Raw genomic sequence first — 26,229 nt, 5'->3', positions numbered from 1 at the left:
GAGGGTATCTTCCTGTACCAATAGGCACAGCAAGACTAGTATCTACTCTGCTTCCCTTTGCAGAACATTTTTATGTCCTTTTTCAGAAGAATAAAGCCTTTTAAAAGCACATTTCTCCTCTTTCATCTGCCATGACCCACCTGCTACAGTCTGTTTCCTTTCCAATGGAAAGGTTAAAAGGTTATTATTAAATAATATTAAATAAGCACATTAATAATAATATTAATAATATTAAATAATATTAAATAATATTAAATAAGGTTTTTATTATTAAAAAGGGGGGGGGGGGAGAAGGGGAAGGATTCTGCTTGCCAAACACCTGCAACAGTCACTGACTTCAGTTTCTTTCCTCACCTGCCTTGCACCCTTTGTTGCAACTTTACATAAAATCTGTCATCACAGCTCAGGCTTCAAACCTATGTTTTAGAGGAAGCAGGTCACAGCCGTGCCAGTTTCTGGAGCAAACATCAGCTCTCAGCGCAGGCTGCACCAGCAAGTGGCCGCAGCACAGGTTACTCCTGGGAAGCTGAGGCCCTGACACCTCGGAACTTTCCTCTTCCTTCAGCATCGCAGCTCCGAGGCAGGCTGGCCTCACCCCGCTGTGGCAGGGCCGCAGAAGACCGCACGGCAGGGCAGGGCAGCTCGGCAGGGCCACCCCTTAGCACTACGGCCTTTCGCCACCCGCTCCAGCGGCTCCCCCGCCGCCGGGGGGCGAGGGCTGGGGCGGGGGCTGGGGCGGGGGCTTCGGCTCCAGCCGGGCGAGACCACGCCCTGCCACCCAGCGGGCTGCTGGGAAGCTCAGCCCCTTGGCTTCCCATTGGTGCGAGTGCTGGGGTCTACTTCCGGTTCGGGGTCACACATTCTCGCAGAGGGGTTGGCTGGCCGCTAGCCAATAGTAGGGCTCGGCGGACAAGTGCCGTGGCCTCTGGTTGGTCGGCGGCGGGGCAAGGGGCAGGGGCAGGGGCAGGGGCAGGGGCAGGGGCAGGGGCAGGCGCAGGCGCAGGCGCAGGCGCAGGCGCAGGCGCAGGCGCAGGCGCAGGCGCAGGGGCAGGGGCGGGCGCGGGGGCAGGGGCAGGGGCAGGGGCAGGGGCGGGCGCGGGGAAGAGGCGGAGCGCCGGGGGTGCCGCCCCGGAGAGGTGGCGGAGCGGGGCCCGGCAGAGGTCGGCGCCAGCGGCGCGGGAAGATGCGGCTGCGCTCGGGTGTCTTCGCCTCCTCCTGCCTCCTGGTAGAGGCCCTGGGAGTCGCGCTCTTCCTCCGGGGCTTCTTCCCGCTGCCCGTCAGGTCTCTGCCCCGCAGAGAGGCCCGCGGGGACCCTCCCGCCGAACCGGCCCCGCCCGGCCCAGGTAACCCGAGGAGCCTGCTCCCCGAGGAGTCATCGGGGCAACCGTGCTCCCCTCCCCCCCGCCCGCAGCCCCGGGCAGCGGTTGCCGCGGTAGCTCCCGGCCCCGCCCCGGTCCGGCGGGGTGAGGGACGGGGCGGCCGAGCCCCGGCGGGGCTGGGTGTCTTGCCGCGCACCATCGCGTCTGCCGCCGCCGCTTTGTGTTGGGTCTGCGGGGTTGTGAGGTTGCAGAGGCAGGAGCAGCCGGCGGCCGCGCCGTGCCGGGAGGCCCCTCGGTGCTGCAGGACAGCCTTCGGTAGCGCCGTCCTCTTCCCAGACCTGTTTCGAAGTAGCTGAGAACTTAACTAATTTTGCGTGTAGTTATCAATCACTGCCAGCAGTATCTGCTCACGGTCGCAAAAAGCCTTAAGCATCAGTTGTCACGTTTTCGGAGGGTGTGCTTTTCTGTCGTTCTGTTCCCCTTTCCCTATCTCTGATGCAGCTGTCGTACCCATACTTTTTAATGGCAAGTCGTTTGCATTAAATAATGCCATTTCAGTTCTAACACTTTACTTGCTTGCTGTGTTAATTTACTTGTTGCGTTGTGCTTGAGAATCATTGTTTCTGTGATGCTCACTGTGGTGCGCGATTGTCTTAATGCCATGTTAGTGAGACTTTTAACACCTCAATAGTGAGGAAAGCAACTGTAGTAATACAGGTTTCCTTCACAGTTCAGTCAGATTGCAAAACGTGCAATATTACTGTCCATTGCTGTTTCTCTGAAGTCATGGTCTCTACAGGTCCTGCGGTATTTCTTAGCTGAAATTGTGAAACCAAAGTTTTTAAACATCTTTTTAATGAAGAGTCAGTAGAGGATGTGCTGATATGTAGCTGTCTTATATGTCCACTCACAAATTGTATTAAAATAATGAGAAGAAGAGACACGTGTACTTGAAGGAGTGTTCTTCACTGGTGTTTGGAGCTTGCAAGGTGAAACTTCAGATTCAGTGGAAGGCTGAATTGAGTAGTATTTTGCTCATACAAAGCTCTTGCTCGGGACATCTACTTATGGTTAACTTGGTGAACAGGACTGTAGTTGCCAAACTGGGTCTTTAGCTGCTTGTCATTGTTAACTCTTCTAAAGTATATAACATTATGCATGTTGGGACAGGCTTACTTAAATTGCAAGAAACAGTGCAGGGAAGAGAAGGTTGTGTAATTTAGAGCATAGTGTGCTGATATCAGTTAACCAGGAACACTGAAAGAATCTAATCTGGTAACAGACCTGAGTGGATGCAGCCAAATGGCAGGTTGCTTTTTAGCTGGAGATTACCAAGACTGTCAGAAATGTTTGATAGCCTGCTGTGCATGAAATCTTGCATTCACATGTGATTATTAGCAGGAGACTAACATGGTGGGAGGGAAGTGTCAGACAGCTGGGTTTTGAAAACACTGGTTTGAGTTGAAGACTATAAATGTGTACCACGGGGCTCTACAAGCAGTTTAAGTTTAGGCATGTCACTAGTAATCCTGGGCATAGGTAGGCAAAAATGGAATGACAGTGGAAGAATACTTCCTTTCTGTAGTTCTTGGGTTACAATTTGCTTGCAGAGTGATCTCTTGATCTGGATGATAAGCTCTAAAGGCAGGGGATTGCTTACTAAACCATGATACAGGAGGCTTTCAGCCTACTTTAGCTATGTTCAGAAAAGAATATTTTTTCAGTGTGTCTGTATTTCCTGAATGTTTTACTTTGTGAGCTGTGACTGTCATTGAATCCATGCTGTCTTGCCTGTGGGATGGCTGATAAAACTGTGTAGCTGCTTGTATAATAGTGAATACTTGCAGCACATCATTGTGGTAAGTTTTTGATAGAACCTGTGGTTTTGTTCACTGCTTACAGAAGTTCAGCTTAATTTGAATAACTGTTTTCTAAATAACCATAGCAGGGATAAATAAGCAAGCCGCATGCCAAGAGTTACACTATGTGTTGCTTTAGCTATCTTATAATAAATATTTTCAGGTGACTTGTAATTGCCTCCTAATTCCTTTGCACTTCTCAATGCTTTGACTTACTGATGAATAACACTGTAGGAGGGAGTTGTGAGTAGGGTGTATGTGATCTGAACATTTTTGGTGTCCAGCAAGTTTTGTTTCCCTAAGCAAGTGGATAGGACTAATTTAAGAGAAAGATTTAACTAACAGTACAGCAATTGTACCTTCTTGTTTTTCATTGAGAGCCAAAGCATGCCCACTAAGTTGATAATTCAAGTCCTGGAAAAATATTATCATTTTAATCAAGGTTGCTGGCAGTTGGCATTTTGCTGTTGTTGAGATTTCCTTCTTCCCCCTGCTGTGCCCCCTTCCCCAATTTCCTTATCTGGAAAAATCACTAGCAGCAATGAGTCTGTGAATGTCAATTTATTGATGCTTATCTGTGTACCCAAAAATACAGTTTCTGAGGTTGTTTTTTGAGGTTCTCTTGTTAGACACGACATTATCTATGACCTTTCCAAATTGTCGACCACTTGTTCAGAAACACATTTTACTCTAAAGGAGTGTAAAAAACCTAACTTTACATAATACATGTACTGAGAAGTTGATTCACCACTATGTTGTCTGAGTAGAGATCTGTGGGTAGGATCCATTCTGCTTCCATTTTGTCCTTCTGTTTTTTTTCCTGGTAGAGATGTGGGACCTGTAGAGGTTGGGTCAAAAACTGCTGCTGTAAAAGCTGAAAGTCACTGTGTGGACCAAGCTCAATGCAAATGAAGAGTTGCTGCGGGCAGAATTAAGTGGTGGGCTTGAAGGCATGACACTGCCGGCTACATCATGCACAGCAGCATTTTGCTGTGCCCACCCACGTAGCGTGATAAGGGGATTCTGGAATTGGATTTTGGTCCTGCCATCACTGAACTATCCCGGCATACCGTTTTCTACCTTGAAGGATGCAAGTGTGCACAATTATTTTCCCTTCAAATTTTAGTGAAACTGTCTATTTCTTTGTAATTTTCCTGTTCTGTTATGGTGGGATTTGATTGAGAGGCATTGCTTGAGGTATGTTCTGATGTGCAAAACTGGGTATTAGCACAGGTGAATGCTGCATCTTTTTTCTAACAAAACTTGTCTGTCCGATATATGTAGTTCACCTTTACTAAATTAACCAGAGAGCAGGTAGCAGCTATTCCTTCTTATTCCTTTGAACATTCTCTGTTTCGTAGCGTTTCCTTAGTTTTCCCAATTTCACATCGTGCTTTCCTTTCACATTTTGTTTTCCTTCCTAGATGCTGTATTGGATTTCTTGTTGTTATTGTTGTGTCATTCCTGTGCTGGATGGCCTGAAAACTCAGCTTCCTCTGATTGCTTCTCATGTTTGCTATTGTTTGCAACTTCTCGCTTCTGAACGTAAAGTTAATAAAGAAGTTGGAATCACTCGTTTCTGTGGTGAAGTTGTCCTTTAACTTCTGTCTAGCCACTGTTAAAATTTGTTGATGACTTTTATATACCTTTTTTTTTTGTTTAGGAACGGTTTCTAACTGGACCAAAATTCCGTCACCACTTTTCAAAAAAGTTGTCATTGTGCTCATAGATGCTTTGAGAGATGACTTTGTGTTTGGATCCAAAGGTAAACAGTTCATGCCGTATACTACACAAGTTGTTGAAAAAGGGACATCCTACAGTTTCATTGCTGAAGTGAAGCCACCCACTGTGACTATGCCTCGAATTAAGGTAAGTGTTTTTTCTCTACTTAGGGTTGTTTCATTTGAGGAAGTTTTGAAAGCTGGGTTGTTTGATATGCTCGGAGGTGGCGTAAAGGCCAGGTTTGCTGTGTTATTGCAATTTGTGGCTGAAACTCGCTTTGCTGTAGTGGTGCATGTGATAGAGTCCTGATTTGCTATGGCCCAGAGATGCTTCCTGCAGGAAAGTTCAGGTCAGGGATCGAAGGAAAGTAGAGAGGCTGAGTAGAGGAAGATGTGGCAGCTTCCACTTAAGCCACTTTTCCTTGTTTTGTTCCTTTATTTGGTAGCTTTGTGGTGGGAAGGTCTGTGAGAGTCAGTTAAGGGCAGTTAAGGCCCTAGTGCAGGCTTAAATGATTGAAATAATCTTTTAATTTGTAATCATGGGAATGCAGTAGCCTCTCAGTTGTCAAATTTTCCAGTTGTCTTCTATCCAAGAACATTTTTGTTGGGATTTCTCTGTGTTCTTGTAACTTCTGATAGGAAATCCAGTTTAGTGTAAATTCGTTTTGTCATAGGGATGTGTTTGCAGAGCTTAAAAAGAAAATTGTGCCAAGTTCCAGGTAACTAAAAGACGAATTGTCGCTGTCTCATCAAAATACTTGATCATCCAGGATTCTTAGTGATGGATCGGAGTGACATTTCTTGCATTGAGGGAGCTGAGAGAGCGAGCTTTGGTAGATCAGCTAGAAGGCCAGTGAGAGAGTGAGGGGGAGACAGTCTGGTAACTTGATAGGTGGACTTCATTGCATTTTCTAGAAGATTCTTAAGTACTATTTTGAATGTGCTACCGTTGTTGTTGTTGTGTTAAGTCAGTTTACTTAGGCCTTCTAAATCATCTTTTTGGTGTTTTAATGACTAGTAAATGAAGCAAATTTCAACGGGCATACAAAGTCGTTTTGCTGTCTACTAATTAAGAAAATATTATTTAACCCTTCTGTAAAGCAGTTATTGTCTCAGACATCAGCTAGCACTCTGTTGTGTCAGGTGATGCGATGTGGCATGGCAGCTCATATGCTCTTTTACTTTATTATGTTTCTTTATTGAAAGTATATTTTCTCTGCCCTCTGCTTCATTGCTTCCTCTTAAATTAATATTGCCTTCTGAGTACTGGAAACTTTTTGGTTTCTGTTAATATGTCTCCTTTCTTTTTATGTAGGCTCTGATGACGGGTAGCATACCTGGTTTCATTGATGTTATTGTGAACCTCAATTCTCCAGCTCTGTTGGATGACAATCTGATATGGCAGGCAAAAACAGCTGGGAAAAGAATAATCTTTTATGGTGATGATACTTGGGTTAAATTGTTTCCAAAGCATTTTGTGGAATATGACGGAACAACATCCTTTTTTGTGTCAGACTTCACAGAGGTAAGAGGCTTTGTATAATCCCAGGTTAAAAAATGTGAGTACAAACACATAGTGGCAACGTCTAAGAATGAATGAGTAAAGCTATCCTTGTTCTGAAACACAAACCTGGCAATTAAATAGAAATTACACTTATATGTGTTTTCAGTATTGGCAATGTGAAGCTAAGCGTTTCAGTCCCTCATGCATATGCTGTGGGAACTGTTTGGATGATACAGTAACAAACTGTGTTACTCTATAACTTTTCTAAACATATGATATTCTCACAAAACTTGTGGTAGGAAGTCAAACCACTTGCTTTGTTTAAAAATTCCACTACCCATGTTTCCAGTTTGCTGTCACATTTATATTATAGTGTGTGCCATCTGTAAAAGGCCCATTAATATATAATCTTGGTCTCTTAGAAGCATACTTTTCATACTATTATATTGCTTTTGTACAAGCAACATGAGCAGTGTTTCAGTATGTTATCGAAGAGGGAGCATAGAAAGTAAATGAAACAAATTGTGAAAATTTTTATTCTAGCCACACTAAAAGAGTAAATAGTTCAGCAATTTCAGTTCGTATTTTGAACCGTTATGATTTGTAAAACCTCAGGCCATTGACCTGCTGCTAGTGACAAAAGTATTTTATTATCATGTTTAGGGAAGTTAGGTAGTTTAACACGTGAATTAGAGTAACCAGTTAAAAGTGTCTTCCAATAAGACTTGCAGAAGCTTCAACATGGAGTGGAAAAATGCAAACATGCTGCTGGGTCCGCTCTTTATGTGGTCTTTATGCTTTCTGAATATAGTCCATTAAACAGAAAACTTTTTATAGTTGTTTAGATAGTTATATCCAGAGTCAACAAAGTGGTGTTGCATATGAAATTTTGTAGACTTTTAATATCCAGAGAGAAATATATGCAACTAAAACCACGTAGTGAACCTAAGCAGGAGAACATGCGAGTTAGGCCCCAAATTGCACTTTTCAAATATTTTTTCTTTCTTGCTATGTTGTCAGTTCTTTTTCTCACAGCAAGTAGAATCTTTTTGTGTTTGCACAGTAGCAAAAATTGAGTTGAAAGAGCAGGAGTGGGTTTTTCTCCTGTGCTTCCAAGCACCAAAGAGAGGCTTTTCCGTGTACCTACTTCTTGTGCAGTGATAAATCAGGAGTGTGAAGGATGAAAGTGGCTGAAAATTTCTTGAAACAGTTCTTAAAAGTATTTGTGGAAGCATGGCAACTAATTTTCTCTGTTTGTGTGTAATCTGGTGTCTCATAACCAGAAAAGAGTGAAATGGGGTGAAGAATCTGTTTTTTAAGACAGATTTTTGGACTGCCTGGCATTGAACTAACCCATCTGATTTTTTTTTTCTTTTTTTTTTTTCCTTGTTAACATTGTGCGTGACTGTAATTCTCATCAGCTTCTACAGAATTTTCATGTGTAGTGCATCTAATTTTTCTATGCTTTTTACAAGAGAGAAATTATTTTTACCTTTTATTTGTTTTCCTTTTATTTTTGAGGTTGATGATAATGTTACCAGGCATTTGGATAGAGTGTTAAAGAGAGAAGACTGGGATCTCCTAATACTACATTACCTGGGGTTGGACCATATTGGACATGTGACTGGGCCAAACAGCCCATTAGTGGGACCAAAACTTCGTGAAATGGATAACATCCTAAAGAAGATTCATATTTCTCTTCTTTCGAAGGTCATATAGCTCCTTGGATCAATGTCTGTTAGTTGTGGACTAACTTTAAAATGCTTGCTTGTTTGTGGGTGGTAGCTTGTTTATTCCTAGACCAAAGTGGGTATTCTGTTCTTTTCCTTCCCTGACTGTTCCCCAGTTAATAGTATAGTGTAGCATTTTTAAGGATTTACTGGCTGGCTTTAGTAACATCTGTTAATGGACTCTTCTGAACAGCTGTGGGAAATAAGTCCCCCTTGGTGTGCAGGAAGAGGAGAGGAATGCATGCCAAAATTTTCTTATCACTCATGAATTAAAATGGTGGTTGGTGTGCTTTCTGGTAATAAAATTCAGCGGAAGGAATAATGGGCAAGTATAGCTAATGGCTCTGATTTCTATAATTGTGAAGGCACACCTAATTCTTAGATATTGAAAAGATTCAAATGGAAATGGTGGTTGTAAACAGCATTTTTCTTATGCTAAATGTAGCACATAAATTGCCAAATCTGAATCTGTTTTTAGATTTGGAAATATAGGATGTCACTTATCTAAATAGTCTGGATGTTGAAGTACCAACTCCTAATTCTAAGTGGCCTGAAGCTTTTTTCTTTTTTTTTTTTTTTTGGGAACTGCAATTGAGAATAGCTGCTGATAAAATTTCAATAGTATTTTTAGACAAATGGATACTATTATATGAAAAAAGAGGTTAAATCCTGCTTGTGGAAGTTACAATCTCATGAACGTTGCAGTGGTTTTGCTGCAGTTTGTTAGTATGTTTTGCTTTTGGCAACTGTATGCAAGCCTTTATCTCAGTTTTAGAATACAGAAATAATAAAAGCACTTCACTGGTACCTGTTGTATCCAAAAGTAATCACTAGAGATGACAAAAAGCTGCTTTGTTATGGAATGACAATATTTATTTTCTGCCATCTTTGATTTGCTAGCTCAAAATTGTTGGACAGGCCTCACTTATGCTTATGTTTCTCTTTCTTCAGAAAAGTAAACATCATTTGACATCAGTCATGGCAGATTTCTACCCCAAAAGCAGTTGAGAGACTAGAGACTATTAGAAATAGGATTATCTTTTTATATTAAATTTCTATTTTATTAATATGTACAATATTAATAATTTAGCATTTATATTATATTAAAAACTTAATGAAGCTGAAGAAATGGAGGTGGGGAATACTTCTCTGTTAATGCTGCTGCTCCTGGACTCCTGATTTTCTTCCTACAGTATGGTGACCTTTATTTAATCCTTTGGTCAGTGGTGACTGTAAATGAGGGGGTTTTTTAATGTTTTTTTGCGGGTTTTTTTGTAAAATACTGACAAGTATGTTAGATACATATGTGTGCCTTAACTGCTAAAAATTAATATTATTGCGTAACACTTAGTTGCAGACATCTCTTGCAATCTGCCCCAGGTGTAGTGAGCCAATTTAAAAAATGGAATTTATTTTGAGAAATATTGATGTGTGAAGATGATAAAGATAGTAAAGCATTATATATACGCATCTTGTTTGTACAGTAACTTACATTTATTCCTGTGACTTGCAGGAAGAAGCTTCTCTGCCCAATTTGCTAGTTGTCTGTGGGGATCATGGGATGTCTGAAACAGGTAGTCATGGTGGTTCTTCAGAAGGAGAAGTGCACACACCACTGCTATTTATCAGCTCCGCTTTTGAAAAGAGAAGTGGTAAGGATCAAAGAAGCTTGACCTTTTTTAGAACACGTTGCCATCTCTAATTTATATTACCCCTAGAATTCTTCCTGAAAAGTGCTTTGGTTTGTTTTACAGATATTTGGCAAGGCCCATTCTGTGTGACTTAAAACTCTGGTTTTAGCCAGAGTTTGCATCGTCGTGGTGAAACCATGACTTAAGCTTTGTCACCACTGCGTATTTCTCACATGATAACCTTTTGCAGTACTGTCCTACTTGAGTGTTGAGAGCTAATGAGAGCTGTTGTCAGGATTCTGGGATACTGGTAAATGGATAGGATTAGAAGTAAAATCCTATTTGAAGTGAGTTTTAAGTTTTGTGTTTCTTGGCCAGAATATTTCCCTGGCCTCCATTCTTGCCCCTCAGACAGCCAGGATAGAACAATGAATGACAGTTTCTCATGCTGAGAGTAACAGGAAAGAGGAAGAATTGCTCTTGTGAAATGATGAAAGACGACAGCAGTGAAAACATCACTATTGATTGCTGAGTGTTAAGGAAAGAGTATGACCCATGAGTGTATTTACTGTGTTGGCCAGGCAGGTGATTTTAAATCATTGATGTGAGGTTTATCTGTTTCTAAAACTCATTTTCTAATTGTATAGTATAGCTTAAGGTAAGAGGGAAGAAGGGAATGGTGTGGTAGAGAATCTTTAGTCTAATTTCTAGAGTCTTGCTTAAATAAACTCCTTGACTGAATGAATCATTGAGATGTAGTTATACCAGGAGTGAGTATTTTCTTCAAAATAATACATCCCTTTGCCTTTCATTCTGCCTCTTGCTCATTTCCATCTGATTTGCTTGCTTTTAAAGCCTGTTTGCAGAACCTTGCCTTGTTTATCTTGCTGGAGGTTCCTGCAGCACAGTTATCTGTCATTTATCTGTCTGTCATTTATAAAGCTGTTATCCAGCTGCAATAGAAAGCATTGCTTGAGGAATCACTGAACTCTTTTTAGATATAAAACCAAAACAAAGTCAAGAGCTGACCAAAGCTCTCAGGTAAGTTTTTGCTATATAAATTTCACTGATATGTGTTGACAACCAGGCCACATGAGTGTAGATTCTGTAAATGATTGCATCCCAGAACTAATCTTGTTCATTGGGATTAGTTTCTGTTAGGTTTAAACTGAATGTGCAGTTTTTACAATACAGTGAAATATATCTATTCACCTATGTTTTGGGATCGAGTTTGTGATTTCTAATGATGCCCATGTAAATATCCAGCAGCTTGCTTCTCATTGCTACAGGAATCAGAATTCTAGTGACTTCTCCTTATGATCCTACTGTAAACAAAATGTGCTGTGGTTAATTTAGTCGACCTCAAAATAGTAATCCTGTGGGCTTTTGCATTTAGTCAGAATATTACTTGTGTAGCCTTCTACAGAGATGTGTCACTCATGATGGGCTAAATGCATTTGATAGTTTGGCTTTTTTTTAGCCAGTTAAGAACTTGCCTTTAAAGATGAAATCTGAAAACTGCTGACATAGAGGCAGTCATGCAAAGAGGCTTTAGGGATTATAGATGGTGTTCTGTACAAGTATGGGATTAATCAGAGCTAGGTGAGAAATAAGAGAAGTTCTACTGCTCTTAAAGGGACCCTTGAGAGTAATAAACACTATATATAGAATTCTTTCTGTACTGTACTTAAGTCAAAACACTCAATGCCTGGAGTTACAAAGAGAACAAAATAAAAGCATAATAGAAAAACACTGTTATGTAACTAGTAAAGCACACAAAGAAACAATTGGGAAGACAATCTTAAAGAAAAGCTTACTTATGTTATTGAAATCGTTCATGCATATAGATGTGTGTGGGACTGAAGGCTAATCCCAATACCTGCAGTAAGGTAATGGGAACACAGAACCCTTTAAAAATCACTGAGTTTTCCTGCCATGGATTTGGGCCTCAACATTATTACCTGACCTTTAATTCTGTTTGCCTAGCAACCTGATATTAATTAAATCTTGTGCTGTTGTCATTGTATCAAGAAGCTTCTCGAATGCTGTCAGCATTATTCTCATTCTTCGTTCATGCATTAAATTAGTCTACAGTAGTGCTTTCTATTCCTTCTAATGTAAAAGTTATCAGACCCTCTTAGAATGTAGGCTGCAACTTGATATTAAGGTGATCTCTTGGCCCATCTCTTTTCTTACTTGTACTTGCATAACATTCATGTTGTATTTACAGTAGTTGCTAGCATTGAAGAGCGATACTTGCTGAGAATTGAATAAATTTTGGTTTTGCAACAGCAGGGGACAGCAGCTGAAAAAGATCACTCGGCCCTCTGTAGATCACTTGAAATAGCTGACCTAACACCAATGAAAAAAATTTGAAACTCACAAGATCAAGATGCCAGCTGTCTCTGGAGAAATAGAATGGGCCTGTTACTGAAATATGTTTTTTCCTCTCTCTCCCCGCCCCCTCCTTTTTTTATTGATTATAGGTCCTCTAGCCCAACCTGAACTTGTGCAACAAACTGATTTAGCTAGCACACTGGCAGTAGGTCTTGGTCTACCAATTTCAAGAAACAGTGTTGGGAACCTTATATTGCCAGTTGTGGGAGGCAAGACAATGAGAGAACAACTACGTTTTGTGCACTTGAATGGGTTCCAGCTTAGCAAACTGCTGCAAGAGAATACACCTGCGTATGAAAAAGGTAAATTAGCTAAAAAAAAAAAAAAGTTACACATACAAAAGGAGTTTGTTTATAACACAGTTTGGGCTTTTAGGTTCAAGAGTATAGCATGGCACTGCTATATATAGCATGGCACACAAAATTAGCCATTCAGTTGAAAGAAGTGTTCAGAGAAATGATGAGGCACACTGCCTCAGAATAAAGTTTTTTTTTTTAATGACCAGTACTGCTCCTAGTAGGCAAAAGAGCAGAAATAATGATGAAAGAGTAAGATTAAAGTAAAACCTCAGTGGTTTCATGTCTGCTATTTGTGAGGTATCCTACATAGGACACAGATTCTGTGCTATTTGGAGGAATAGCACAATGGAGTGAATTTTCTAGTTTAAATAAAAAGATGCTTCAAGTAAAGCCGGGAAATAGTTTAAGTGAAGTTATCTTTTTATTTCATGGTTATGTATGAATTTACTTGGAGTGAGAACCTAGAGAACTGCAAAATTTTATATTAAAAATACACATAGGTGTGCACATATATGTGTGTGTGTATTTGGAGGAAAGAAAAAACAAGTGGAAAAAATAACCAAAACCTAGCAAAATGTAGTATTTCGTTAAGAAGCATGATACAAACTGCATATAAGTTAAGCAAGTTAATATGATAATTATGTGAAAAAAATTGAGTCAGAGGATGAAGAAGAATATGGATGTTATAAGATGGACATTAGAAGATGTTGTTGTCTTAGAAGTGACTGTGAAGCTTGAAGTCCTTGTCTTTTGATTTGTAATCTGTTGAATCATTAAAATAACTGGATGAGGATTCAGAACTGTTACAGGTGTGAATAATTAAAGTGGATAACAACGTAAAGTTTAGCAACATGATCATTGTAGGTCAAGAATTAATTATCTTTCAACATCACGACTTCTAATCATAATTAAACCCTGTCCAGGAGTCTTAACAAAACAAATGCTGCTTATGATAGCAACACGTCAATAGCAGGACCTATGCTCCATCTATTCTGATGTTTTTTCTGCACAGATTTCCTCACTTAACCCATTTGTGTCAAATGAGGAAACTTGCCCTGTTGGTGGAGTTCAGGATACAGCTGTGTTACTGACAATTCCAACACAAAGCTCCATCTGACAATTATTTCTGCAAGCACTGGTGAAACAGACTGCCAGCTTCTGGTTTATATCTTCACTTTCATTTTCTTTTTGTCCAGAACAGCTTAATTTCAACTTGTAGCTTTCATCTGAGAAATTAAATCAAAATTGCTGAGGATGGAAATGTGAGAAATTTTTATGCTACTTTTTTGTTACTGCAAACTGCTATTAGAGGTGCTACCCTACTGGAAAGGGGTTGGGGGGCAAAGCATCCATGATGAGCTTCTCTCAGTAATGGAGAGTCTCAGTAACATGGAACTATAGAATCATAGAATCGTCAAGGTTGGAAAAGACCCTTAAGATCGAGTCCAACCGTCAACCTATCACTGCCAACTAGATCCAAGTCGTGGTAGCTTTTTTTTTTACAGAGTCTTAGGGTGAATTCTCCCTGTTGCTGTAAACTTCTTAGTGGGTCTTGTTTTTCTTAGAGTGTCCTAGATGTGCAAGGCTGTAGCCTAACGCTTTGGTCAGGACAATTAAGATTGGCAGGGAAAAGAGATGCGCTGTTTGTTTAGTGTTGCTTGATTGATGTGGATACTGCAAGCCCTAGAAATACTAAAGAAAATGTCACTAACTCAGTGAGTAATGCTGCATGTAGTTTAAAAGCATGCATGAATGGCCCTTTATTTTGGGTGGCTTCTAAGTGAAGATAAATACCATCTCACCTGTCTCGCTGCAGGCGCATACACATGTTTGCATATCTGTCGTGATTCCTATAGGAAAGGGATTATCTTGCAAAGAAGTCATTTTATTCAGTAATCAGATTCATCTTCAAGAAGGATGCCCATTTTTAAAAAGGGTAAAAAGGAGGACCCTGGGAACTACTGACCAGTTAGCCTCACCTTTGTGCCCGGTAAGATCATGGAATAGATCCTCCTGGAAGATATGTCAAAACACATGGAAGACAGGGAGGTGATTACAGATGGCCAGCATTGCTTCACCAAGGGCAAATTGTGCCTGACTAATCTAGTTGCCTTCTACAATGGAGTTACTGCATCAGTGGACAAAAGAAAAGCTACAGGTGTCACCTACCTAGACTTCTGTAAGGCCTTTGATATGGCCTCCCCCAACACTCTCACTGCTGTATTAGAGAGACATGGGTTTGACAGATAGACTCTAGGATGAGTAAGAAATTGGCTGGATGGCCTTGTCCAAAGAGTTATAGTCAATATCCAAGTGGAAACCAGTAACGACTGGTGATCTAGTGAAAGATGTCAGTGCCCATGGCGGCAGGGGTGAACTAGATGATCTTTAAGGTACGTTCCCTTCCAACGTTGAAGCATTCTATGATTCTATGATTGTAAGTTGGGAAGGCGAGGAGGGAGAGTTGCCCTTTATGTGAGAAAGCAGTGGCAGCGCATGGAGCTCTGCCTGGGAGCGCATGATGAAACAGTTGAGAACTTCTGGGTCAGGATTAGTGGACAGACCAACATGGGCAATATTGTTATGGGTGTCTGCTACAGACAGCCTGATTGGGGGTCTTCAGACAACTGGAGGAAGCCCCATGTTCATTCATTGTCTGTGGTGCTCATATGGTGCTTCAACCATCCTGTTGCAGTTCAGGCTCAATAACTGGACAGCGAGGTGGACTGAAAAGTGGCTCAGCTGCTGGCTTCACATGATTGTGATCAGCAGTACCAGTCCCAGGGCTTGACACAGGCCGATACTGTTTAACGTCTTCATTAATGACCTGGGCAATGGGATAGAGTGCCCCCCCAGCAAGTCCGCACACAATACAGAACTGGGAGGAGTGTTTGATACAGTAGGTGGGTGTGCTGCCATTCAGAGGCACCTCAATAGGCTGGAGAAATGGGCTGACAGGAACCTCTTAAAATTCAGCAAAGGGAAATGTCAAATCGTACACCTGGGAAGAAGTAATCCCATGCACCAGTGCAGATTGGGTACTGACTGGCTGGAAAGCAGCATGATGGAGAAGGACGAAGGGTCCTTGGAGGCACCAAGTTGAACGTCAGCCAGCAATACACCCTTGTTGGAAGGAAGGTCAACAGTATCCAGGACTGCATTAGGAGGACAGTCATCAGCAGGTGAATCCTTCTTTCTTCAGCTGTAGTGAGACCACATCTGGGATCCTGGGCCCAATTCTGGGCTGCCCAGTACAAAAAGGCATGGATATAATGTAGTGAGTGTAGTGAATGGCCATGAATGTGATGAAGAGATTGCAACATCTGTCATACAAGGAGAGGCTGAGGGTGCTAGGACTGCTTGGGTTGGATATAAGACTCAGCAGGGATCTTATCAATTTAGGTAATACATAATGGGAGGGAATAAAGAAGATTGAACCATGGTCTACTTGGTGGTGCCCAGTGAATAGACAAGAGGCAGTGGACATAAATTGATATACAGGAAATTTTATTTAAATGAAAGAAAACTTTTTTTATGTAAGGGTTGTCAAACACTGGAATGAGTTGTCCAGAGAGGTTGTGGAGTCTTCAAGCTGGAGACATTCAAGACCTGACTGGACACAGTCCTGAGCAACCTGCCCTAGCTCACCCTGCTCTGAGCCTTTGGTTTTCATTTGTGGACCATGTGGACACTCATCAGGGTTGTGCTGACAAGTCTTGGCCCATACCATTTCTGAATTCCACAGACAAGGTGTGCTGCCAGGTTTTTTGAGGGAAAGAAATTCCAGAAGATAACCCAATTAGACATCTCACTCACATTTGCTGCTGCAGGTTCAAGCTCTCCAATGCAGATTCTTGGCTAGTAACAACTGGTGGATCATAACATTTCAGTTGAATGCGAAGAGAAATGCCTGTGACTGGAGCTAGAGTTTAAAGTGAAAGAAACTTGGCAGAGATAGCCTAAGCCTTGCTGCTTTTTTTTTTTTAATTATTATTTTCAACTCTTCAGCTCAAAAAGAGTAGGTTCTTCGTAAGGAGAAAACATGGAATTCCTGTGGAGGGTATTGTAATTTGCAGCACAGAGATAGGGCACCAGCTATTAGTACCTTGAGTATGATGACTGAGTCATGGTAAGAAAAGATTCACCCATTGTAAGCTATAGCATAATGTATACATTCATTTTTGGTGCAATGTTCTTTTCCTTTTAAATGCAAAAAGATGAAGTCAGACGTCAATTGAGATGAATCACAGTCAGATGGGAAGGCAGTATGACTTTTACATGCTGTTTCATGAAGAAGCCGTGGAGTTGCCTGGATTCAGCCACTCCAATGTTAAGAACAAACTGGAACAGTACATAAAAATATCTTCGTCTTCAAGGTTGTTTTAGGTATATCTGTTAACAAAGAGCAGAATGGAGGCAACCTAGTAACTTTTTTCTTTCCTCCCTGCGCCTCCTCCCCCTCCCCGCCCCCCAATGTTTGTTCATACAAACATGCATTTTCAAACCAAGAGGTGGTACAGCATTTCATGGGACTTTGGTTTTGATTTGTTGAGGTACAAAGGAATCTTCACTGTTAAACCTGTCTTCAGCTCAATGAAATTCTAAATGAGAAACTTGAAGCTTGACTAAGGGCTTGATTATTTTGGAAAAGACTTTTTGAAACATACTAATAAATGCTAATGTGAAGCATTAGGTTTTCTTTTGATAGAGATGGACACATGCAGCTAAAAAAAGTCTGGAAAAGGAGAGTAAAAACAGCTGGCAAAAATAAAGAAGCTGAAAGGAGAAGTATCTAGAAACACACTTTGGGTTTCTGAGTGAGTTTGTACCTCAGTGTAAGGTAGGCAGCTGTAGGTATCTAGTAGTGCTTCCCTCATGTTCTGAACTAGGGATGAACTGAGATTGTTTCTTTAAGAGGCACTTCATGGTTGAATGAAGTGTCACACTTGAGAGCAAGTTGGATATTGTTATTAAAATGAGTGTCCACTTTTCAATTTGGAACTAATCCGGAACTTGTATTAGATGCGTGTGTTTATTGAAATAATTTGATTGTTACTGGGAGATTTATATACTGAAACTGGAGAAGTCACTTTTGCATTATCCATTCTTTTCTTATGTTTGTAATTTTTGTTTTAAATGGTTGCTGTCTGTGACTGGAACTAAGTGAAATTGTTATCAAACAGATGCTTGGGAAGCATAGCCATTTGCTCATGATAACATTGGAGGGAGGCTGAAGCAGAAAATGCTAGTGTCATACTAGGCAAGTAAACCATTGCCAGTTCCTTGGGAAACCTGTAACTGGGCAAGTTCGCTTTGGATTTTGCCTCAAGTTTAACTTGGCTTCTGAGTATCCCATGCAGGAGTGACTTGCAAGTGTTACCAACCAGTTACCAAAATGCTGCTTCAACAACCCAGAGTCTATGACCCTTTTCATTTTGTACTTACTGCATACAAATGTGCCATTGGACACATATTATTGGAGTTCTCAAAGGAAATTTGCTAACTGTGGTCCTTTATTCCTTTCTGCAGGATCTTTAAATCATTCACTTAATATATATCAAAGATATAAATGTGCGTTTGACTAGAACAGTCATCTTTCATAGCATGGACAGAATGGGTTTGGTGGGCAGTAGCATGGAAAGAGGTAGATGAGAGTGAAATAAAAATGCTAAAAGGAATGAAGACGGAGACTGGGCAAAAAGCACGAAAAGGGAGCAGAATGGCAGCAGATGTGGAGAGAATTTATTTAGATTTGAAAATATAACTTGAACTTGTTTCAATATTCTGTTTAATGAAGTAGTGTAGTGTCAAATCTCAGTTTGATTAAAGCTCATTTTAGATGATCCTTTGTGGATTTCCTCAAAGATATGAATATTTAACTCTTATTTCAAATATACTGGAAGAGGAATTTTCTAGGGAATTCACTGTTCAAAGAACTATGGTAGGGAAATGAAAGTCTTCATGCACACTGGCAGCTATCTCTATGTACAAGTGTTCGCTGCTGGCTGAATTGTACTTTCTAGCAGATACCTGCAAGCCTCCTGCGTAGTAGGATCAGCATGCTTTGGAGTCTCTTATAAATCTTAGGAGACCAGACTGGACATTCTGAGTTAAACATTGCTTTCTAAAACTCTCACTTTGAATTCAGCCTGTTGTAGATCACAAAGAGTCTTGTAGTGATAAGAGACTTGCAAATGGTAAGCACAGTTCTTTCATAACTGTAGAAGAATTGCGAATAGAAATACCTGATTTATCTTCTTTCACTTGAAATAAAATTTTAAATGTTTCTGAGTTCAATAATGTACTTTTGCTGAAAAGGCTTAACAAAGAACATGCTGGGTTTTTCCAAGTGTGATACACTGTTGATCTGTCAGGAGTAAAAATGAGCTATAACTTAAGTCTTTGTGACACCAAACTTACTTGAATCATTGCTTTAACGCTTGTCATCTGAAACGGTGCAGCAAATGTTTTGCCCTACTTTTTAGCTAAGAAGGTAAGGATTGCAAGATGGGAAGATAATGATAGGCTCATTATATAAAAATTTCCAAATTGGCCTTTTTTCCCTTAAGTTGTCATTAACTTTCAAGTGAAATTGCAGGGAAATAGCAAGGATTATTACTGTGAAGTGAAACTAAACATATATTTCATGCAGAAAATACAGATATATGTGAATGTTCACACATAGCATAATGTCCTGTGAGATACAAGTTTCTGAAAGTTATGCTCCTGCTTTTCTTGTGTTGTCGACTGCATTTATGTTGTGATTACATACTATACTCAATTACCAATATTTTAAATAGCATGTGATATGTTTGAGTATGGGGTGATGCACTTCTATAATGAAAAGGGAAAACAAGTCGTAAGAGCTTTCAGGAAAAACACCATTTTCCACAATTACAATAAAACATAGAACCTGACTTAATTGTTCTATTTTAAATAAATGCTCTTGAAATTAAACTTACATGAAGTGAATAGAATGCTCTTCAGGTGCATGTAGGACCCACACCAATAATTTTGGCAGAAACTGTTTTAATTTTTTTTTACCTTTATGCTTGTAGTGAGTGTCTACACTTTTTCTTTTTTTCATGTGTGAACAAAATGATGCTTATCTGTTTTCACCTGCAGAATCTGGTTATTGTCGCTGTTAAATATATCTTTTTGTGAAGTAAAAAGGCTATCAAGAGTCAGCTTTTTGTGCTGCAGCTTTTTGTGTAAATGTTTAGTAATGGGAAAGTTGATAATGAAAATCAATAGTAGTTGATGGGAGAATAAAATAGTAGAGTACTTTCATGTGTCCTTTAAATCAGCTTGAATCATTGTCTCTCCACAACTACCCTCTGGCGTGTATCAACCAGAACAGTTGGTGTAAAGTAAGGATTCTGTGGAATAACCAGTGAGGGGAAATACATGTAGGAGAAAAGCTACTGCTGCTGTACTTGCAAAGGACTTCTAAAATGTAGGATTTGGCTATTTGCTTCTTTCCTGTGTCTCCTGTTGTCCTTATTCAAGCTTTTAAAATAAATTTAGAGAGAACAGGTAATGCCGTCATGTTTCTACAGTATAAGAGAGAAAGAAAAAAACCTGTAATGTCTCTGTACCTATATTAAAAAGCATACTCACATTAAAACATGAACCTACAGAATTCAGTGGTTCCTTATTTATGAAATGTAAGGAGTTGATTTAAAATTACTTCCTTCAGGGACATAGTCTAGTGCTATTCCTGTCTTCATCCCCAGTTCTGAAAGCAGACCACAATCTTCATATGTGCTGTCAGTGTTCACCCGCAGTCCCGTTTACATACATATTTATCAGAAGACTTAATCAAAACTATATTTCTACAAGAAAATATTACCTAGGTATAGACAAGAGATCTGTGTCCTGGAGGTTGGGTTTTTTTCTGAGTTTTTCTTAATCTATTTTTTGGTTTTGTTTTGGTTTTTATTTATTTTTCTTCACGTCAGAATTTTTTTAGATGTAGATAGGCCATCATGAAATAACCTTATGCCACAAGAGTCTTGCTTCGACAGGTTGGTAGTAGCATCAGGTTTTCTCGTTTTCAGTCAAGTTAGACTGTGGGCCATCCTTACACTATAAGAGAATTACGAAGTTTCACTGCTGGGGATTGCTTTGTACCAGCTTCATAGTCCAAATGCCTGAAACCAAACTGTGCACTTCAGCTGTTGACTTTTCTATTACTGCTTCAAAATCTCCTATCTTGTGTGTTTAACTTCATGTTACCAACTGACTCTCATTAGCTTTGCAGCAAAATTGAGGCCCCTAATATGGTGTGTGTGTCCTTTGATGTTTCCTCCAGAGATTAGCTATTTGATCATTTCCCACTTGGCTTGTACAATATGGCCTGGATAATGAGTGGCTCCAGTGGAAAACATGACTTTTTTCAGGATTTAAAGCATTTGAATAAGTTTGTCCTGGAAACCTTTTGTAAGAGTGAATGGTTGTTTTAATACATTTGTCACTTTTAGAGGTCTTGACATTTTATCAGGTTAGGGATTAATTGCTTTTATTCTGAGTAACTGGCTCATTATGGTCTTGCTGCAGGAAGATAATGTAACTTTCTAGGTATGAAAAAAGTTTCAACCCCCATAGCAATTTTTTTTTGGTACTATACAAGCAAATATAAAAATATGATCACATCTCTAATTAATCCTCTTTTGTTCATGGATCCTCTTACCTCTTTTTTCTTTTTTTTTTTTTTTTTTTTCTTTTTTTTTTTCCCTCCTTAGATCCTGGATATGAACATTTTAAGATAGCAGAAAAGTCCCATGGTAATTGGATCAAACTGTATTTAGAGGGGAACAATTCAGAAATACTCTTAAATCTTGGCAAAAAGGTCCTGAAGCAATATTTGGAGGCCCTGAAGACTCTGAGTTCTTCACTAAGCAAACAAGTGGCACAGTATGACATGTATTCGATGATGGTGGGGACTGTGATCATTATGGAGGTACAAAAATACATCTTTCAGTGAAAAAGCTAAGTGCACAAACATAAAAGTTTCTGGGTCTTGTCTACTTAGTGTATACTCTTATTGGTCTTTAGAATTACCAAGTATGAACTCTTAGAGTTGGCTGACTTTCTGCTTGGATGAGGTTAATATTCTTTTTAAAGTATAACTTAGCCTTTAAAATGATTCAAGGGAGCTTTTGATATAAGCTACTTAGGTTTCGGTGTAACTAGTTACAGTAAATATGCAGATGTGCTACAACTTAAATTACTCCCATATTAGTTAGCCTTCTACTTTTTGAGTAGCCTTACTGAATTTAAAAAAAAAAAAAAAAAAAAAGTCTGGCAAGTAAGTTCCTACCTGTTCCTCTTTATGTAACAGTGAGTGTAGCTGCTCAGAACAGGCAATACCTTGCGTGGGCAATTTTTCCAAGAATTGTTCCTTGTACTGATAGGTGTAGAGCCCTGAAATAAATACTTGCTGTAAGGTGCTGGGTTGCCACTTCATATCTCATGTAAGAATAAAGATAAATTATCCCATGTCTGGAATTTTAAGTGGTTCTCTGCAATTGATATTTTGGGCAAATCTCAAATGCTGGAAATATCCTATGTGGTAATGCTTTGAGAGCCGTGCTGAAGGGATACCATGCCTGGACATTGAACTTTTATGTACGGAAGCTTGCACTGACCTTTTAGATGACACGAGTGTCAACTTTTGTAAGAATAAGTGGTGTTCCCTGGGATGGGAATACCTGCTACAACCTTAATTTAGTCCTTGCATGTGTGTGATGCTGTAAAAGACTGTGTAATTGCTGTAGTGCTGGTCCTGTTCAGTGCCTGGAATGGATAACAGTACCTGAGCAGCTCTTTAGTATTTGAGTCTCCTTTGTCCTGGCAGGGCTTTATGACTCATCTGTTCTCTGTGGACAGAGTACATCTGAAATGGCTTTCTAGTAGACTGCTCAGTAGGGTTTATCACTCTGCTGATCACTTCACAGGAATTAGTTCCACAGTGCACTTGGGAGATGAGATGGTAGGTTCTGTTCCCACTGTACTGATGGCAAATCTGGAGATGAACAAAGCTCAGCGCAAAGCTGAAGTGCTTATATTTTTTCTTTGTTCCTTTTGTTTTGGGAACCTATGTATTCAAGCTCTTGACAGTTACTTTGGCCCTGAAGCACTGGCTTTCTTTTTTTCTTTTCTGGAATGCAGTTGTAGGTGCTTACTTTTTCTACAAAAGAGATCTCGGGTATTTTACTCAATGGGCCTTTATCAAAGGAAACATGCAGCTACTAACCAGGAGAATTTTGGTTGACAAGAGCTTCCTCAGCATCACTGTAAGACTCGGTGCAAAACTGCTGGAGTTTTTTCTTTTCTCCAGTGCAGTACTCAAGAAACTGCCTTGCTTTCCAAAATCTTTCTGTCTTGGTACATATTTCACCCTCACTGAATAAATAAGGGTAGGGAATCTCACAGGTGGCTTCAAACTACACCATGCTATAAATGCCATTTATCTTGTATTTCAGATGAGGAGAATACCTCTGGGACATGGATTAATAACAGTACATTTGCTCAAAAGAGCTAAATTTAGATTTGTAGGTAACTACAATTTGAGCATTTTCCTATCATGAATGCTGTCTTTGTTTTAATTTTAAGTGCTGTGTTAAAAGGTAAGACCTAGGCCAGTTTGATACTGTGAACCCTCATATTTTCATAACCAAGTGAACTGTGTGAAGTAGAATATGAAGAAGAAGGAAGACTACTGCAATGCATTTGATTTTTTTGGTCTACTTTACTATACCTCGCTATATTGTTGGAAAAATTTTAGGCAGAGGTTTTCACAAGTGACAGTGAAAGATTACAGGTTGGCAATGGTCTGATATAGTTGTTTTTATCTTGATTTGCTTTAATCTTGCCGTAGCACAAGCTGGTTTAGCTCGATCTAGTCCTAGCTCCATCTGTGCCCCTTGCACATTTTAGCATGTGGCTGAATTTTCCCTTCACTTGTAAAGGTTTGTACATGGATAGCAGAAATTATTCATGATATTATTCATCTCCACTGCCACAGTTACCTGAGAGGAAATTTGGAATTCTGCCTGATCTGTGTGCAGTTTAAAGCAAAGCGCAAGTAAAACCAATAAATCAAATTAAGATGAGGAGAGGTATAAAACATACAGGGAGAATTCGTAAGCTTGAAATGCAGCTTACGCTTGTGTGAGAAATTTCCCTGGTCTGGGAAGCTATTTAACTCAGCAGGACCTCTGTGTATGCGTGTCTCTCACATTGTGAGATAAACAGCCTTTGGTAGAGTGTATATGTAACTTTAGGCATTTATGGGTGACAAATAATGGGTCAACTGTGTTCACTGAGGAACTATTTTGATATTGGGAGTTAAAACTCTTACTTTTGCAGTGACTGAAGATCAGTTACCACAGGTGAGGAGGCACATGGTAATTTATTAAACTGGTAACTTGTGTGTCAAAGCTCTTAATAAATGAAAACACAATCTTTGGTTCTCCCATTTACATGGTAATGTCTTACTGGGTTCAAAAAATCCAGCATAGTTCTTCACAGTTTTTTTGATGAAGTGTGTATACTAGCAGAGTGGCATGGATGACAACAGTATGATTTTTTTGTGTGAATTCTCACTGTATGTTTTGGCTAACACCAATTCTTTAAGTATTAATTCTCTATTTTTTTTTCTAGGTTCTGCTGCTGCTTTTGCTCAGCATTCCAAAAGCCCTGAGCAGCCGGGCAGAATTTGAAGTGCCCCTCTCCCCTCCACTATTCTCTCTGCTGTTTTACTTGATGTGTCTGATGCTGTGTGCAGTTCACATCATCGTATGCACATCAGCAGAAAGTTTATGCTATTTCTGCAGTATGTCCTGGTTAACAGCAGTTGGAGTGATGATGCTGATTTCTGCGCTCATGTGCGGTATTTTATCTGCCATTGCAAAGATCTTTGAGAATTCCAGACTTCCACTGAAGGTGAGAGCATGCATTAATTATGGTTCAAAATGTTCAGTTCTTTTATGGTATGCTTTCACATAAAGTTTTATAAAAGTTTTCTCTGTGTGTACTTAAAGAAGTTGTTATTTGTAATGTAATTTGAATAATTTAAAACTGTAATTGAAATGTGGTGTGTTCACTGTGGCGTGATACCAATTGCTATAATGAAGATCATAGAAGTACTTATTTTCACGTTACTTTAAGAAATATTCTAATTAGTGCAAATTATTTTGTGGTTGATTTTATGAGATCAGAAACAGTTACGCTGTATACTAATTTTATGCTATTACACAGTGATGTTTCACAATTGCGATTAAAGCAAGATGTATGATATTTTGCAACAACGTGCACTGGTGATGATTTGTCCCTTCCCAAATACCACAGACGTTAATGCTCTAAGACTAATAAGAAAATACTTTGCCAGTACCCTTTCGTATATTGGTATTCTTAATGCTTTTTAAAAATAGTTTTGAAACTGTAACAGAGGGAGCAAAAATAATCTGTCTCTTCTACTTCTTAAGTTAAACTTTTTAATTTTTTTAAGTTTAAGGAACTGAATTTATTACTATCTGTGGAATGCTCAGAAATGTTCTCAGTTGTGCGAGTAGTTACCTTCTGTGAAGTACTTGATGAGTTTTATTGTTGTATTGAATAGAATTCAGGTAATTCCAAGGAAATAGAAATTGCGATGTCTTACTCTTCTTTCACTGTGAAACTTAGTATGCCAAGAACTGTCAGTCACACCATAAAATCAGCTTCTAGCTGTTTTGCTGCCAAGGCTAGTGAAGCTTGTGTGGTTTTTTTTTTTTAAAAGCAAATGAAAGAAGAAAGTAAAATTAATCAATGTGAACGGAGAAATCTGCTGAATCAGATGTCTAGTTGTATAGTTTGTTAACGCTGTGCGTACTTAGGGGCATGTTGGTCTTTAAATGGACTCAGTTCACTTCTGCCATTTCTGAGTAATTCTGCTTAGGGCCTTTATTAGCTTTCTGTATTATATTGTAAACAAGGTAGAAATTATTCTTAAAAAAAGTAAAACAATATGGTCTTGAAATAATAATTAATGATCTAATGTGTTCTGTAGAAACTTAACATTTACTTGCTGTTCAATGATAAACAAACACAACTATGGAAGACAAGCTCATTTTTCATCTTAATTGTTACCAGTTTTTCTAATTCTAGCAAACAGTAAGAATCTAAAAATGATGACTGTCTAGACCTGCATAAAATTTACAGATGTCCCACTTCAATAAGTTGAGAGCAATGACAATGGATGATAGCTTTCTCCTCCAAGTTGATAGTCTCAAAGCAATTCAGTCTGTCTCTGACCAGAAATCTTTATTATATGGCTAGAGATGAGTTAATTCCTTGTGACACCCACGACTGTAGGAGTAACTTTTGTATGATCCAGGAAAAATGTTTTACTACTAGATCAACGACTGAAATCTAGGAAGATGCTGCTATTCCTTGGCTATTACTAAATTTAGAATAGGCTGTTACCAAGTATTTGTTGACATGTATGACCTCTGCCTTTTTACTTTGGCCTGAGTCTTAGGGTTTCATTCCTATCTGTTCTTGACATGTTTTCATCCTTGTTGGTGAGAGACAGCTGCTGGTGTGAACAACTTCCTGCAGATGGCTTATATATTGCTAATACAGCTGCTCTGTCAATGATCACATCAGCAACTGCAAAATGTCTCCTGGTATTCAAAACCTGAGTTGGGTGGAAAGGCTTTTCTTATGAAAGGAATTAATTGCTAGCTCCCTGACGGAGGCAAATAATTCCTCAAGGAACATAT

At 39.6% G+C, this 26,229-nt stretch overlaps 1 protein-coding gene across 7 annotated transcripts in view; it reads left to right on the top strand.

Annotated features, from left to right (window-relative positions):
• The first annotated feature begins 1,051 nt into the window (after positions 1–1,051).
• The window catches only part of PIGG (phosphatidylinositol glycan anchor biosynthesis class G (EMM blood group)), a 95,722-nt gene continuing 70,544 nt past the window's right edge, over positions 1,052–26,229 (top strand). For 6 of the 7 annotated variants that reach the window (XR_015701038.1, XR_015701039.1, XM_087742127.1 and 3 more), the window contains exons 1-8: positions 1,052–1,343; positions 4,842–5,047; positions 6,215–6,424; positions 7,925–8,113; positions 9,647–9,785; positions 12,251–12,463; positions 21,205–21,422; positions 24,128–24,409. Coding sequence is in view for 5 of the 7 variants with exons in the window: in XM_087742127.1 (XP_087598253.1) it covers positions 1,184–1,343; positions 4,842–5,047; positions 6,215–6,424; positions 7,925–8,113; positions 9,647–9,785; positions 12,251–12,463; positions 21,205–21,422; positions 24,128–24,409 (1,617 nt within the window). In the remaining 2 variants the exon portion in view is untranslated. Of the gene's footprint in view, positions 1,344–1,591; positions 1,635–4,841; positions 5,048–6,214; positions 6,425–7,924; positions 8,114–9,646; positions 9,786–12,250; positions 12,464–21,204; positions 21,423–24,127; positions 24,410–26,229 lie in introns of those variants that run through there. The other variant, XM_087742132.1, reaches the window with a different exon arrangement.

Source organism: Nipponia nippon, unplaced genomic scaffold, assembly GCF_047370975.1.
Source record: "Nipponia nippon isolate SJK-2023a ecotype South Korea unplaced genomic scaffold, ASM4737097v1 scaffold_8, whole genome shotgun sequence".
NCBI lineage: Eukaryota > Metazoa > Chordata > Aves > Pelecaniformes > Threskiornithidae > Nipponia > Nipponia nippon.
Note: the sequence above shows the minus strand (reverse complement) of the source record. Positions and strands in the feature narration are given on the sequence as shown.